The sequence below is a fragment of the Amia ocellicauda genome, chromosome 8 (genome assembly GCF_036373705.1).
Source record: "Amia ocellicauda isolate fAmiCal2 chromosome 8, fAmiCal2.hap1, whole genome shotgun sequence".
Taxonomy (NCBI): Eukaryota; Metazoa; Chordata; class Actinopteri; order Amiiformes; family Amiidae; genus Amia; species Amia ocellicauda.
This window is the reverse complement of record NC_089857.1, coordinates 27316784-27332547: the sequence shown is the minus strand read 5'-3', so window position 1 is coordinate 27332547 and position 15764 is coordinate 27316784. Positions and strand designations below refer to the sequence as shown.

The following is a 15764-nucleotide window of genomic DNA, read 5'->3' as shown; positions in this document are numbered from 1 at the left end:
ATATTAGTAGATATTTCTTTAGAAACTTAGAAACATTTTGCATACTACAGATTTCAGCACGAATGACAAATTAAAGTAATTTAAAATGTCTTGTTTTTCAACCATAGAATAAAATATACTCCATTTAACAAGAGGAAGGCATTTTGTCAAATTAAACGTGTAGTCAGTGCACACGTCTTCCTAATCACTTGGGGTTTAACAGTAACTACTTATGAACATCAGTCACTTTATAAAGGGATTCGATTTTACAACAAACACCTGAATTGCTAAAGGCTGGATGGAAACCTGAAGGACTAAATTTATCATAAATAAATATGGGTACATATTTAAATAATACACATACATTGGGCCCATTAAGCTTTCTTTGACAAAAATTGGTCTACATTGCAATTGCTTTGTATTTTCAAAATGAAGTGGATTCCACTAAATCTATAAACCAAAATGTGAAAAAGGCACTCAACATTTTATCAATATTTTTGTTAGTTTGTTTCAGATACGTAATATCTGCATAGTCTCAGCCACTCATGTAACTGGCAGTGCAGAGTTATACATTTGTATAAATGTTGTGCCATGTGCTTAGAAATATATTTTGTCTAATCCATTTGACCCTTGTGTCCTTGTAGCATTTCCAAAACTATTTATTTGTAGTAGGCCTCTTTGCTGTTACATAAACCTCTAAAGGTTTTTACTGCAAGCGTGGGTTTCACAAGGGGAGATTACTTTGGTATTCCTCTAACTGGATTAGCGGCAGATTTAAGCACCTTATTTAGTTACAAGAAGTGAATATAATCAATAAACCCGTCTGTATCTTGACTATATAAAGGCTCTGTCAAGCTAAAGAGGCATTCAAATCAAACGGAGGAACATAAGAGAAAGCTTCAGTGCGGGAATCATCAAGCTATAGAAATTTTCAAACTTCCCTCACAACCAACACAAAGGTAAGACTTTGTATTTCATTATTTGGAGCACTTTAGGAAATGTAGGGACTTAGAAAGTGAGCAATAATTAACAGTAATTGTAATATAGATATTAGAACTACAGATATTTTTTGTCTTAAAAGACAGCATGGAGATTTATCTCTATCTCCAGAGAGAGAGAGAGAGAGAGAGAGAAAGATCATTCTCATCCTTAAACTGAGGAGAAGCCATGTGTATACAAGTGTATTTCCTTTTAACCTTTAGTTATGATTTGCAGGGGCTTTGTATTGGCTCTAGATATTTAAGTACATATATCTATAAAACACACTGGCTTACTTTACAACACTTCTAACCACAATGAATTAATATCTTTGGCCAGAGTACTGCACTCTGGCCACTCTTATACACCATCTCTAGTGTATAATCAGAGCAGATTGACTTACATAGAAAACTAAATATTGAGCCAGCCAACCACTAAAAATTGAGAATCTGAATATATTTAGGAAGCTACACATTTTGAACTTGGGGAACTGTAGCCACTGAATCAGTCCCTGAGGCAGCTGCTGCCTGTGTGATTTACTGCCTGTGTTCATCTCTGACAAAGCGATGCTGGTTGTGCATTCCCTGTGTTTAGCAAAATGGACTACTCCAAGCTTTCCCTTCTGGTCGTCATTCTCTGCTACATCGAGGAGTGCTGGTCTGCCTCCTGTGTGGTGGACAGCTTCACAGTAAAACAGGATTTTGATCCAAAGAGGGTAGGTTTACATTGAAAACACCCTACCCTTGTACATTTCTACCAAGCCAAAAATTATAAGAGCAGACGCAAGGCAGAGAAGTAGACTTCAAGGGAATTGTGCCAGCTGAGTTACTTATACAGCTCTGGAAAAAAAATAAGAGACCACTCCAAGTTCAGAAATCAATGTTAAGTGGTCTCTTCTATATGTAAACACTAATGTACGTATGTATGTTATACAGAAATCAGGTTGCTATCAAGATGTTTATCCTGAAGTAAACCATAGAATAAAACCATTAATGGTGTAATTATCAGAATTATTTTAGCAATTACAATTGCTAAAAAAAAAAAGCACCCTGCAGTGGTGGAAATGTACAATATGCTTTATGTACAATAGTCTAAACATTGTCATGGGACCTGCAGCCTTGTTCCTAGTGAGCCACAGGATCTTCCTATTCTTGGTTCCAGCTGAGCTCTGAATGACTTTACTGGACCAATTATTGAATTAACTATTATACTTTACAAAACATAAAAACCTCACCCTCTGGACTGTGGTGCTCCTGTTATAGCGCAATAACATCCTCTCCCTGTGTGTCACAGTATGCAGGAAAATGGTACGCTCTGCAGAAGAAAGACCCAGAAGGCCTCTTCCTTCAAGACAACATCTCTGCCGAGTACACGATCGATGATGAGGGTGTCATGACAGCTTCCTCCAAAGGCAGGGTCAAGCTTTTTGGGTGAGCTGATACTCAACAGGCAACTAGATGGTCAAGCTTCACTTTGGACAAAAGGCAGAGATAACTTTATAGGGGATAGGATTAATATAGGCTGATACCTTGGACATATTGAACTGGGTTGCTTTTTTCACTGAAGTGTTTTAGTTTTAGTTTAGTTGTGCCTGCAGTGCAATGCAGTAAATAATTGTTATATACTTTTTCCCTCTGTATACAGTACAATCTTTAATAATTATGCTGACTTTGATTCTCCTTATAGTACTTATCACTTCTATCATAACGATGGCAAAGTGTGGTACATAGTACAGCTTATGATTCCTACAAGGTTGTTTATTTCAAATGATGGCTACCAATTAATTAATACAATTTATAGTAAACTATGTATTATGATGCATTAGTTATTTTGGGGCGATTTTAGTCTTTTGAAGGTGTTCTTTGTCCATCTGTACACATTATGATGACCAGACCATGAGTTTTGAATGGCTAATTGTCCTATTAGTTTGATCAACTGGCCTGCACATATATATTTTACTGCAGCTGTAACCTGAGCACTAAATGCATTTTGGTGCAAATCATGAGACAAAACTCAGCCAAGAGGATTTATTTTACAAAATACCCTTTTTAAGATGTGTTGGTACCTTTGGCATGGCACTCTCAAAATCCTAAACTGGCCTGTACTAACTGTTTAATACAATGGAAAGTTTGTTTCCATGTTTATCCATGTAAATTAACCTGTTTACCTGCATTCAAATAGAAACCTCAACACAACTAAAAAGAAAAGAAATATACCATAATGCTACTGGGCCAGCATATTTTTTACTCCAACATTTTATTTATATTAACATGGTCCAATTATGTCAAAGTTCAGAAAAGCCAAGGCGTCATTACATATGAGGCCTGATGCAAGACACTCCATGAACTATTTAAACTGTATTAAAATGTAAAATCAATTAGAATTACTTTCACAATAGATTCTGAAAATAATATTCTCCTTCTGGTATTTATTCAGGTTCTGGGTTGTCTGTGCTGACATGGCTGCCCAGTACAGTGTGCCTGACCCTACCACTCCTGGAAAAATGTTCATGAACTACCAGGGCCTGGCTAGCTATCTGTCCAGCGGAGGTGAGTCCAAACATACACATTTGGGTCAATTTAGGACTGAATAAAAAAGCTTCATTTGCAGCCTTAATTTTTTTCTCATGTTTTATATTTGTATTAAATATTATAATTTTTATTTAAAATAAAGTGCATTTCATATATATTTTAAAAAAAAAAACAGATTCAATGTATGACAATAAGTTTTTATTAGAAACATAGGGCTACAAATTGATTTGTGTCTACTATTTGGGATATTGAAACAATGACCAGATTTACATTGCCCCAAAATAAGTGTTCCACTGCCACCACACATTATAGCACAGTGTGAATAATCTCACTTTTAAACCACAGATCAATACCAGAGCAGAAAGAAGAAGCATTTAACTAAAATCAGATGTATCCAATCTGGGGGCATCTTATGCAAAAGAAACAGAACAATTAAAATCACAAACAATAGCATTGTTATGAACCTTTTTATAACTGTAAAAAGAAAAAGCCATTCTTTCAGTCATTGTCATTTATGTTTTTCAGTTTCACTTTGATTAAGAGTTTGGGAGATTACATTATCTGATGTAACTAGCGGTCTGTAAGTTTGAGGTTCCATAGTTCCAGTGGAATCATACCATTACAGTGAGCTTAAAAGATTGCAGGTCTTATGGGTAATCACACTGTAGACAGATTCAATGTATGCTTTCTTTTAAAAGAAGTCCTCTTTAAATGATTAGTGGCATTCTGAGTTTGTGGCAAGTGGGGATTCTGAGGGTGTTTGTAAAAGAGATTACTATCAATATCAATCCCAATTCAGTTTAGTTATGTTATGTTAATTTATTGCACAAACCTAAACTGATTTCTGACAGCAGTGGTAAACAGATTTTATTTGAAACAATGTGGTTTCTGTACACTCCTACCTTGATACTATCCTGTATACAGAAGTTGATATACAGCACTAATAAAATGAAAATGTATATTTGATATCAGAAAAACATAATTTTGTAATTTAATAAATGTGATTTTTGAATGTTTATTCTGTTAAAGAAAACCAGGTCATAGAATCCCTTCAAAATAACATAAAAAAATAAATTATTTTCTCATTGCCAGATATTTTATCTTCAATCGAAAATTCAAAGAAATAATGTCAGCAATCTTCCCCAGAAAATGCTTAGATTGTCTAGCCTTTAACACCATGTGTTCAGATTGACAAAACTGCTCATTTCTTAGGTGACAACTACTGGATTATTGACACCGACTATGACCACTATGCCATTACTTACGCCTGCCGCTCTCTGAAGGAAGATGGCACCTGTGAGGACGGGTACTCTCTGATCTTCTCCCGTAACCCTCGTGGCCTACCCCCCGCTATCCAGCGCATCGTCCGCCAGAAGCAGGAGGAGATCTGCATGGCCGGCCAGTTTGAGCCTGTGCTGCAGTCAGGTGAGTGTACAGCCTCTGCAAGCACACAGTGAAATGATACATTTAGTACCAGATTGTAGCTACCGCTTATTTCATAAACATATGTGCTCTCTTCTCATTCATGTTCCTATCCTGTCCTTCCCTCCAAACTGCTGTTTTCTTGTGGTGTTTAAGTTACTAGATAATAAGGGTATGGTAAATCATATTCCCGAAAACCTTAAAAAACTCTGAGATCCAATCAGTAAGTGAAAAACATCTTAATTACATAAAGCTACATGAGTATTACATTTAATAGTTTTGTTTAGCATATAGACTTCAAAATGTTAAGGATGACTCAAGTTTGGAAAAGACAACTTTACACTCACCGTTTGTCCTGTCTGCTTTCTCTCTTGACTTTCTTACAGGGGCTTGCTAAGGTGATTTCACACACAGATTCTGAATGAAGAAGGATCCCTTTAGCATGCTGGCATGAAAAGAGGCATCCAGAATGAGAAGATAGCAATGCCGTAGTGATACTTAGCAAGAAGTGCTGTGTGGGAAAATGCATCACATTCATATTTTCACAGGAGCTCCCTTGTACTCAACCCCTGTTCCAATGTCAGCTGACAATAAATATTTTGTTTTTTAAACAAACTTTTTGGAGATTGTGCTGGTTTTTACTACAAAATTTAATTTATGTTTGCAGTTTTAGATTGAAAATTTCACAGACACACTAACTCAGTACTTCTCCACTCTTCTATCCCACTCAAAGGTGATTTGGTAAGCACCCATTCATCTGAGATAGTATTGATAAACAACTTCCAATGGAGTTGCAGACAGAAGAACTGGAACCTCCTTCTTACTGGTTAGCTTGAATAAGTGTTCAACAATCTTTGAAAATAAAACATGTTAAATAATTAATATTTCATAAATATTATTTTGAAACTAAATACAATAGTCAATAGGGTTAAAAAGAAGGGTGTCAACACCTTCACCCACACCTGCATCTGCATATACTGGTGCTGTTCTGGGTATCAGGGTTGAACTATAGCACAGTAAGACAGTGAGACAATGACCTTGCTCACACAGACACATAGGGAAAGAAATGCAGTTCAATAGGTGCAAAGGTGAGGTATTAATACAGCAATGGTATCACTTTTAATTTACTATCTTCACAGCTGTATCAGAAATAAGAGTTCCTCACATTGTGTTAATATTAGTCAGGTGCTCCGATAAATGCTAGCAAGCAGCATTAGAAATCAAATGTACTTTAGAGATCTCAATTTAGCCCATATGTCAGGCGCAAAATTACAGTACAGCCACACATATACAAAAACGGCTTTATCACAGCCCTGCTACGAACATCCTGCCCCTCTTTCCCCTCAGGAGGGACCCTTCTGACACTAGAAAGCACCATTTTATCTCTCAAATTACATGTAATGCAAATCTGTGTGAATTTATGAAACCTGGTTTGTGTAGCTTTGTATACAGTCCTTTCCTATATTGCGAGCATGGTAAGCACTGAGAACTGCATGCTTTGTTCTGACCCCTCTGTCAAGATAGTCCGAAGCATTTGTTCTCAAAACCAGTTTGTTTGTTATTTAAAAATTAACAAGGTGTGCATCCAGGGACGATATTCTTGCAGTTCAAATAACATTTGCAATTCACTCGTTTATTATGTATTGCAAGAGCATGAATCACAGTAAAGTGTTCTTCTCTATTGGATTGACTTTTAGAAATTTGTATGAAGAAAATATACCGTACATTAGAGTCATACTTGGGACCAAAATAATTCCATTCTGTACCATAATTTACCAACAGACCAACTTTTGTATGTATGCTCAGTGATTGGTGGTCTGAGAAGCTCTTACCATTTGATGATGCTTGGCATTCCTACTTGAAAGGGAAACATTGATTTATTTTGAAATTAATATTAATGAAGCCAACAGACAAATTAATAAAACTTTGTGCCACATGCTGAAAGAATAAGATAGATGCTTCAGTCCCTTTGAAGGAAAAAGAGAGAGATGTACTGAAACAGCCAAAGGTCAATGGAAAAAAGTAGTTAAATCCAACAGACATAAGATGATAATCCAGTGAAGGTTAAAAAAATGTTGGGGCTAAAATGGGACTGTCATCCAGTTAGTGGTAAACACTAAGGATTGATATTTTATAAAACCCACATTCATTACCCAATTCCTTCACCTCAGTGACAGAGAGCCCAAAACTGGCAGACCAAGCTGTTTTGTAAAAGCCTGTCTAGGAAAACAGACAACAGGATTTTCGATCGTCTTTACTAGATTTAATGGGGATTTAAAGAGCTATGGTAATAAGTCTTTTCAGAAGCTTCTGTCTTTACAGGGTATTAAAGGGTCATTTTTTAGACCCCAGGTCACATTTAACAGCAAGTGGTTCCAACCACATACAACATTTAACATCAATATGTCCAAATATGTACTTTTTAATATGCTGTGTAATATTTGCTGAATATGCAACTAGGGATTTAGGAATTTCTTAATAAAGATGTAAGATTTTCTGGCATGGCCTGTAAAAGAGATGCTGTATATCTAAACAAATGGAAAAATCTTGGGGAGACCTTCATCAAGCAGTGGATCAATAATGTCTGATGATGATGATATACAGTACTGTGCAAAAGTTTTAGGCAGGTGTGAAAAAATGCTGTAAAGTAAGAATGCTTTCAAAAATAGACATGTTAATAGATTATATTTATCAAGTTATATGCAAAGTGAGTGAACAGTAGAAAAATCTACATCAAATTCATATTTGGTGTGACCACCTTTGCCTTCAAAACAGCATCAATTCTTCTAGGTACACTTGCACAAAGTCAGGTGTATGATTAAACAAGTATACCAAACAGGTGCTAAGGATCATCAATTCAATATGTAGGTTGAAACACAATCATTAACTGAAACAAAAACAGCTGTGTAGGAGGAATAAAACTAGGTAAGGAACAGACAAAGTCATCTTGGTGTTTAAAAATATTGATTTAGCTTTTTTTAGACATAGTATTCTGTTCACAAAACCAGACCAGTAGACTTTTCTTTATCTAACTTGCAACTTTTTTATACTGAGAGAGTTGACTTAAAACTAAAGTCCTTTCTTGATCATTTACATTAAACCAATCCTTCTGATTTCACCAGATTTTAATTCCTAAAAAAACAAAAAAAAGAATTTGGAAAAACAAAATGTACCCAAAACCCCTATTTATAATACAGCTGCACTTAAGCAACATCAGTGTGGTATTTAAAATGTTATTATTATATTATTATTCACATGTTTGGATTTTAACATATTTCTTACTGACCATGCATTTTCAAAAATATGAAGTATAAATATATAGACACAGTTAATGTCTATAGGAGGCACTGAAGTAAGTAGTATCTTCCAACACAGGAACCTATTAGGCCAGATAACAGAGATGTCCGTCAATGTTCCTCAGTGTATTTTTCAAGAAGAGAATATGCACCAGGTCTGTTCCAGTAGTCCACAGCACGCACTCTGTAGAAACCTGAAACATCTGTGTTTTCTGCAAGCAAAGCACATACAGTTAGAAGTGCAAATGCCTACCTTCAATTCAACAATAAAAATTTCAGTCTCTTCTATCCATCCCTTTGCTTGATTGTTTTACACGGAAGCACCAGATCCTATAAGACTAGGCCATTAAAATCGCCATATATATATATATATATATATATACACTCACCTAAAGGATTATTAGGAACACCTGTTCAATTTCTCATTAATGCAATTATCTAATCAACCAATCACATGGCAGTTGCTTCAATGCATTTAGGGGTGTGGTCCTGGTCAAGACAATCTCCTGAACTCCAAACTGAATGTCTGAATGGGAAAGAAAGGTGATTTAAGCAATTTTGAGCGTGGCATGGTTGTTGGTGCCAGACGGGCCGGTCTGAGTATTTCACAATCTGCTCAGTTACTGGGATTTTCACGCACAACCATTTCTAGGGTTTACAAAGAATGGTGTGAAAAGGGAAAAACATCCAGTATGCGGCAGTCCTGTGGGCGAAAATGCCTTGTTGATGCTAGAGGTCAGAGGAGAATGGGCCCACTGATTCAAGCTGATAGAAGAGCAACTTTGACTGAAATAACCACTCGTTACAACCGAGGTATGCAGCAAAGCATTTGTGAAGCCACAACACGTACAACCTTGAGGCGGATGGGCTACAACAGCAGAAGACCCCACCGGGTACCACTCATCTCCACTACAAATGGGAAAAAGAGGCTACAATTTGCACAAGCTCACCAAAATTGGACAGTTGAAGACTGGAAAAATGTTGCCTGGTCTGATGAGTCTCGATTTCTGTTGAGACATTCAGATGGTAGAGTCAGAATTTGGCGTAAACAGAATGAGAACATGGATCCATCATGCCTTGTTACCACTGTGCAGGCTGGTGGTGGTGGTGTAATGGTGTGGGGGATGTTTTCTTGGCACACTTTAGGCCCCTTAGTGCCAATTGGGCATCGTTTAAATGCCACGGCCTACCTGAGCATTGTTTCTGACCATGTCCATCCCTTTATGACCACCATGTACCCATCCTCTGATGGCTACTTCCAGCAGGATAATGCACCATGTCACAAAGGTTGAATCATTTCAAATTGGTTTCTTGAACATGACAATGAGTTCACTGTACTAAACTGGCCCCCACAGTCACCAGATCTCAACCCAATAGAGCATCTTTGGGATGTGGTGGAACGGGAGCTTCGTGCCCTGGATGTGCATCCCACAAATCTCCATCAACTGCAAGATGCTATCCTATCAATATGGGCCAACATTTCTAAAGAATGCTTTCAGCACCTTGTTGAATCAATGCCACGTAGAATTAAGGGAATTCTGAAGGCGAAAGGGGGTCAAACACAGTATTAGTATGGTGTTCCTAATAATCTTTTAGGTGAGTGTATATAATGGTGTGACCTGCAAAAAGAGAAGCCGTACATCGGAACAAAAGAGGAAACATCTTGGGGAGGCATTCAGTCAGCACTGGATGGACAAGGCTGATGATAATTATATAAATATATACAGCTCTGGAAAAAATTAAGAGACCACTGCAAGTTCAGAAATCAATGTTAAGTGGTCTAAATTTTTTCCAGAGCTGTATATAAACAAGCAAATTATATAAATTATTTCATATATAACAAGCACGTAACAATATATATATAAAAAACAAAACATCTGGGGTAGGAGGCATCTGAAAGTCCATTTAATGAAAACAACTGTTCACAAGTTGTTAACAAATGCTTAAACTAGACATTCCAGGTTAGTTAAAATATAAACGAACGATCAACAGCAAGCTAAAAAAGTACAGAATTCTAAATATGACAAATATGTTTACACCATTGATTCTTCTGAAATGTTAGATTATCCCTGTCATTTCATACTTAATTAAATAGTATTTATTCAATGTTGGTTTGCTGCAAGATCCAAGTTTCCCCTCTTAAACTGCATAGGTTTTACACCTTAACAGTTTCATTTAAATCAAATAGCCTGGTGGCAGATAAGTGTGAGAATGTATTTTCTAATAGGATATTTTTTAAAGACATTTACATTTAGAGACATTTTGAAAAAACAAAATTTGAATTTTAAACTGACAAAAAAGGCCAGGAATTAAGTATAATATTAAGTGTGTGAATATGTTAATCTTCTCCTATTATTTCATAATTATAATGGTACCAATTGCCAGACTCTTCAACACTTTTTAACAATGCCTACCTGGAGCATATACATATAATGTAAAAATGGTGTTCCTCTCATTTACTCTTTGGAATGTCTTCTTGTCCTCTGAGAATTCAACTTCATAGGTTTTTATACATCTACAAGATAAAAGAAGTAGAAGAAACCCCTTAGTCTGTGTCATACAGGTTTTAGGTTTCAGTTTCTGCCTGACTGTTTGACAGTACCTTAATTTGTTTTGGGCCACCCTTTATTCCAAAATACAGATAGGAATACTAACCTGGAATTGACACAGCTATCTTTCCATCCTATCAATACCTGTCCATTTGTAACAGGAATGAACTGCACACCTGTCACCTGAGAGGAAGAAGAAGAAAAACAACAACGAGAAAATGTCAAAGAAATAGAATAATACATATTGTAGTGAATGTGATCACTGCTGGCCAAGCCACTGCTGACTTACAGTACATTATCTTGTACATTAAATTACCACTGTTTAAGTATTGTACCTTAAAAACAATGTCCAATAAAAGACAAAGAGCAGCTACTTTGGTCTTCAATAATACTTAAGTTAAAAGCTATGAAGAGATGTGCACACTAAGGAAGAACAAATGCTCCAAGATAAAGGTTAAAATAATCAGTAGTTTTTATTTCAGGACAACGGGCAAATGTTTAGTTATCAGAGCTACTAGTGGTAAACATCAATGAGTGAAACGTGGAAGTCACATTTCACAGCACAGTGGTGTATTGGATAGTTTTCTACTGGAGGACCAAAGGAGTTAGATGCACTGACCTGATCTGGAGGAGCCCCCGGTTGGGCACACACATGGATCAGGAGCACAGAAGGGACAGGGAGCTCTGCTTTCAGAGTTAAACTGCCTTCAGAAGGGAAAGGGTAGGGTCCTGTCACCAAAGGATCCTGTGAGAGAATACTCAATTTAAATCACATTTCTACGGCTAAGCACATTATGTATCCCTATGTGTACATTTACATGGGAATTGAATTTTAGCCAATTAACAGGCATCTTCATGTGCATCATAGTAAATAACATTGCAGACCAATGCTTAATGTGGCCTGCTGGTAATAGGACTTATTAGTGCCTAGTCTTTTCACTAATGGACTGAAGACCCTTTCCTTTACCTCCACATTCCTCAGTTGCTGAAATTGATGAACAGTTGGGAAATCGGGACTTCTGAAGCTTTTCCACAGCTTATAAGGGTTGGTTGCATTGTTGTCTAGGTAATATGTTACATACACCATCCCTGGAGGGAAAGTGAGTAAAGTTACATTTGCAAAGGTAAACCAGATCCTCCTGTGATATTAAAACACCAGATATGAAAAGCAAACAACCAAAACAAGAAAAGGAGGAACTAAATCGATAGGAGATCTTCAAGGGAGTTGTGTACTACTTCGTTTCTTAGAGCAAGATCATGCAAGGCATTGAGATTAGAGGGTAGCATTCTCTAGCACTTACCCTGCAGAGTGGGATATCCTTTAAGATGGATAGTCACGTAGCTTAAGTCAAGTGAGGTCATGTTGTCGTTACTGTTGTAAACCAGTATTGACGACTGCCAGCTATCCGCAGTGCTAGGGACAGCAGGTTGGTGAGTGCTGGCAAGAACACCTAATGTTGGTTCCTCAGACGTCCCACCCTCAGTTATATCAGCAGATATCTGTTTCTCTCCTTTTGGTGAAAATGAGGGGGGGATGGAAAACCAATTTAAATTAAACGTGACTGTGAAGAAATGTCTTGATCTATTCTGGAATACAGTTCATTCATTCATTTTTTTTCACCACAAATTATGTTTCCTTTGAGCATTTAAGGTTGTAATTTTTGGTGTGTTATAATATTTAATAAGAACATTCGATCAAGAAACTCTTGCAGAGCACTCAGTCAGATTAACTATTTAGTGTTGGTTCTGTGAATATGGGTATAGGGGTGCAAATTATGGAGCTGTGGAACATACAACAACAATGAGAAAAAATGAAACTGTATGAACTGAATCATACATACAATGAATGGAGTGCAATATAAATAGAATGCTAAAATGTTGAGAGTGGATAATTAAGATTATCAACGGTTAAAACAGACTGAAAATTATTATTATTATTTTTTTTCATTTCTTTATACAATAATTCAGATCAAATGTCTAAGGGTTTAATCAAAACTTTTGCCCATCATTGCTGTTGTAAAACCTGATGGAATCAGTAATGTACAGACAGCACATTTAAAAATGTTATTTGTAGGATATTGTCGGAGCTCTGAACATTGTTTCATTCAGAAGCTAACTAGAACATAATGCCAATATACAATGTCTATTAGGTTTATGTATTTAATGAGGTTTGGGAATGCTCCTGACAGATCTGCATGGTGATGCCATTATTTTGTATATCACCATTTTGGCATTATTTAATGGCTTCCCCTTGATAGAACCAGTGCACAGATTAATAGTTGAATTCTGATTAATCAATCTGAAACCTTGATAATGTTCATCTGCCAAGCACGCTACCCACTGAACGTTGCAAATGTTTTCGTGAAAATAGTATTTTGCCTAATGCACTTCAGCAAGTTTGCAAAGTTGTTCCAGGTTTTTCTTTCCAGATTTTTCTTTTAAAACTACACTACAGTTGTTTCATTGTTTGTCACAAATGGAAAATGTTCCAGGTGCTACCCAGAAACAGTTACGGGCTCTCACTATGCCTCCCTGTGTCCTTATTTTACATTGCATATTGCAAAAGAGGATTAGTGTCTCAGTACACGTGTCCCATAACTGGATTACTGGCTATAGTGTAGGAGTCAGCAACTATTAAATTTCAAGAAAGAAACCTGTCAAAAAACTATCTGAAAAATGCAAACAAATTAAGGCATCTTGTAGTCTGTTTGAATTTTTAAAATTTTTTTCAAATGTAGCCTGTTGTCAAAAATAAACGAATAAACATGCCAATTCAGTTCTCCCATAAAACGGGCTGCCCCAGTCAGCGCCTACATGCCAGTTCACGTACCTCATTCCCATGTGTGCACTGGCTTAGCACAATTAGAGCCATCTTTAACACATTATTATAAAGGGAACACCTGAAGGGATTGGTTAAATACATTATTTGGAACTGCTCATGTATTATTGTGTTATGGACATTTAAAGGTGCTGTGAGGTAACTGACATTAAAATAAAGCCCACTAATTTCAGCATCTCTGGCCAAAAGCCAAGTTTCACAAACAACTAAACTAAACTAAATGCCAAACAGTTACTGATGGCAAATTATGTTTTTATTAATCAATGCTATTAATTCATCTCCCTATAACATTTATTAATTATACTGTTTTATTCCTGTTTTCCAGTTTTTATTTCAGGGGTAGTTCAATCTCAGGCACCTTGGGCACCTATGAGCCTGTATTAGTCTTCTCTACAATGCTTAACTCTAGCGTTTGAGCTGTGGGCTCATACTGTGAAAAGAAGTGGAGGGAAAATGTGAAACGGAATCATCTAAAGAATGTGAACCCGTCATTTATTAATATCACCAGCTTTGAACAAAAGAGAGAGTTCTAATTGAGATCTTAAGTCTTTTGTGAATGTCACATTAGGAAGTTAACTCTCATAGCCTCCAGGAAGCCAACTATCTTCATGACAAAAAAAGGCAAATTGTGACTACGTCAGGACACAATAAGACCAGATAAAGCGAATGGATTTAGAAGGTGAATGCTGAAATGTTACAGGAAACACCATGGGCTTCCTCACCCAGGAGTGACAGGAGGCCCATGACCGTCAGCACAGGCTTCCTCAGCAGCTGCATGTGAGGAGGGCGTGTGTTGTTCATCTGGAAGCGCGCAGTGAGAGTGCGCTGGGTGAAGTAATGGGGGTGGTAGTTGAGGAAAGCATTATCGTTGCTCAGCAGCGTGTAGTTTATGGTGTTAGCAGGACTGGCAATCAGCAGGTTTTGGTGCTGAGCGATAACCTGCAGTAGAGAAAGTAAAGTTCAGTTCACTGTATTTGCTAGTGCTACCCTGATGGGAATTTGCTTTTCTTAGTTGTGTACTATTAACATTTTGATCAAACTAAATTGGTGTAAACAGGCATGCACACAGACACAAAAGAAAACCAAAAAGTTCTCATCATATGCGTTATGTTTATATTCCATGTTTTCAAATATAACAATTGTGGAATTAGGCGCTGTTCAAAGCACATCAGATGTAAGTTTCCCCACTGGACTACAGTGGCTCTGAAAAGTATTCACCCCCCTTGGACTTTTCCACATTTCAATGTGTTACAATATGAAATCAGAATGGATTTAATCAGGAGCTGCTGCCACTGATCAACACAGAAAATGTCCATAATGTCCAAGTGAAAAATATAATCTGCAAATTGTTCTAAATTGATTACAAATACAAAACAGAAAATAATTGAATACATAAGTAATCACCCCCTTTCACACCTGATTGAGCTGTGGTGAAACCAAAAGTCATGTAATTAGTTGAATGGAGTCCACCTCTATGCAATTAAGGTGTGTCACATGATTTCAGGTTAAATACACATGTCTCTGGGCGGTCCCACAGTTGGTTTGTACATTTCATAACAAAATATTCATCATGAAGACAAAGCAACATTCAAATCGAATCCAGAATAAGGTTCTTCAAAAGCACAAACAGGGGTAGAATATAAGAACATTTCCAAGGCATTGAATATCTCCCAAAGCACAGTAAAGTCCATTATTAAGAAATGGAGAGAATATGGTACAGTTGTGAATCTGCCTAGATCAGGTTGTCCTCAAAAACGGAGTATCCTGGTGAGAAGGGCACTAGTCAGGGAGGCCACCAAGAGGCCTATAGCAACTCTAAAGGAGTTACAGTCTTCCACAGCTGAGCTGGGAGACACTGTGCACACTGCAACAATAGCCTATGTACTTCATAAAAGTGGCCTAACACCACACATCATCATGAGAACACCATCCCTAATGTGAAGCATGGTGGCGGCAGCATCATGCTATGGGGATGCTTCTCTGCATCAGGGCCTGGAAACCTTGTAAAGATAGAGGGCAAAATGGATGCAGCAAAGTACAGAGAAATCCTGTAAGAAAGGTCTGCAAGAGACCTGGGACTTGAGATAAGATTCATCTTCCAGCAGGGCAATGACCCCAAACATACAGCCAAAGCCACACTGCAGTGGCTTAAAACAAAAAGGTCAATGTC

General features: G+C 37.1%; 2 protein-coding genes across 3 annotated transcripts in view; one reads left to right on the top strand and one right to left on the bottom strand.

Moving 5' to 3' along the window:
- The first annotated feature begins 828 nt into the window (after nucleotides 1-828).
- On the top strand, nucleotides 829-5525 carry rbp4l (retinol binding protein 4, like). Its single transcript, XM_066710874.1, has 6 exons — nucleotides 829-938; nucleotides 1552-1672; nucleotides 2251-2387; nucleotides 3394-3506; nucleotides 4701-4913; nucleotides 5297-5525. The coding sequence occupies exons 2-6, from the start codon at nucleotides 1556-1558 to the stop codon at nucleotides 5305-5307; spliced, it is 591 nt and encodes a 196-aa protein (XP_066566971.1). The 5' UTR covers nucleotides 829-938; nucleotides 1552-1555; the 3' UTR covers nucleotides 5308-5525.
- Nucleotides 5526-7578: 2053 nt separating this feature from the next.
- idua (alpha-L-iduronidase) overlaps nucleotides 7579-15764 on the bottom strand; it is a 56725-nt gene continuing 48539 nt past the window's right edge. For both annotated transcript variants that reach the window (XM_066710872.1, XM_066710873.1), the window contains 7 exons: nucleotides 14317-14533; nucleotides 12057-12266; nucleotides 11723-11844; nucleotides 11375-11500; nucleotides 10862-10938; nucleotides 10621-10721; nucleotides 7579-8418 (listed from right to left, as the gene is read on the bottom strand). In XM_066710872.1, coding sequence (XP_066566969.1) covers nucleotides 8318-8418; nucleotides 10621-10721; nucleotides 10862-10938; nucleotides 11375-11500; nucleotides 11723-11844; nucleotides 12057-12266; nucleotides 14317-14533 — 954 coding nt within the window. In that variant the 3' untranslated portion in view covers nucleotides 7579-8317. The remainder of the gene's footprint in view (nucleotides 8419-10620; nucleotides 10722-10861; nucleotides 10939-11374; nucleotides 11501-11722; nucleotides 11845-12056; nucleotides 12267-14316; nucleotides 14534-15764) is intronic.

Bases quoted from the DNA above. Each gene is read 5' to 3' on its own strand.
- rbp4l (XM_066710874.1), top strand. From the start codon at position 1,556: ATGGACTACTCCAAGCTTTCCCTTCTGGTCGTCATTCTCTGCTACATC. The intron at 1,673-2,250 runs GTAGGTTTACAT...TGTGTGTCACAG, and splicing joins AGGATTTTGATCCAAAGAGG to TATGCAGGAAAATGGTACGC. The intron at 3,507-4,700 runs GTGAGTCCAAAC...CTCATTTCTTAG, and splicing joins TAGCTATCTGTCCAGCGGAG to GTGACAACTACTGGATTATT.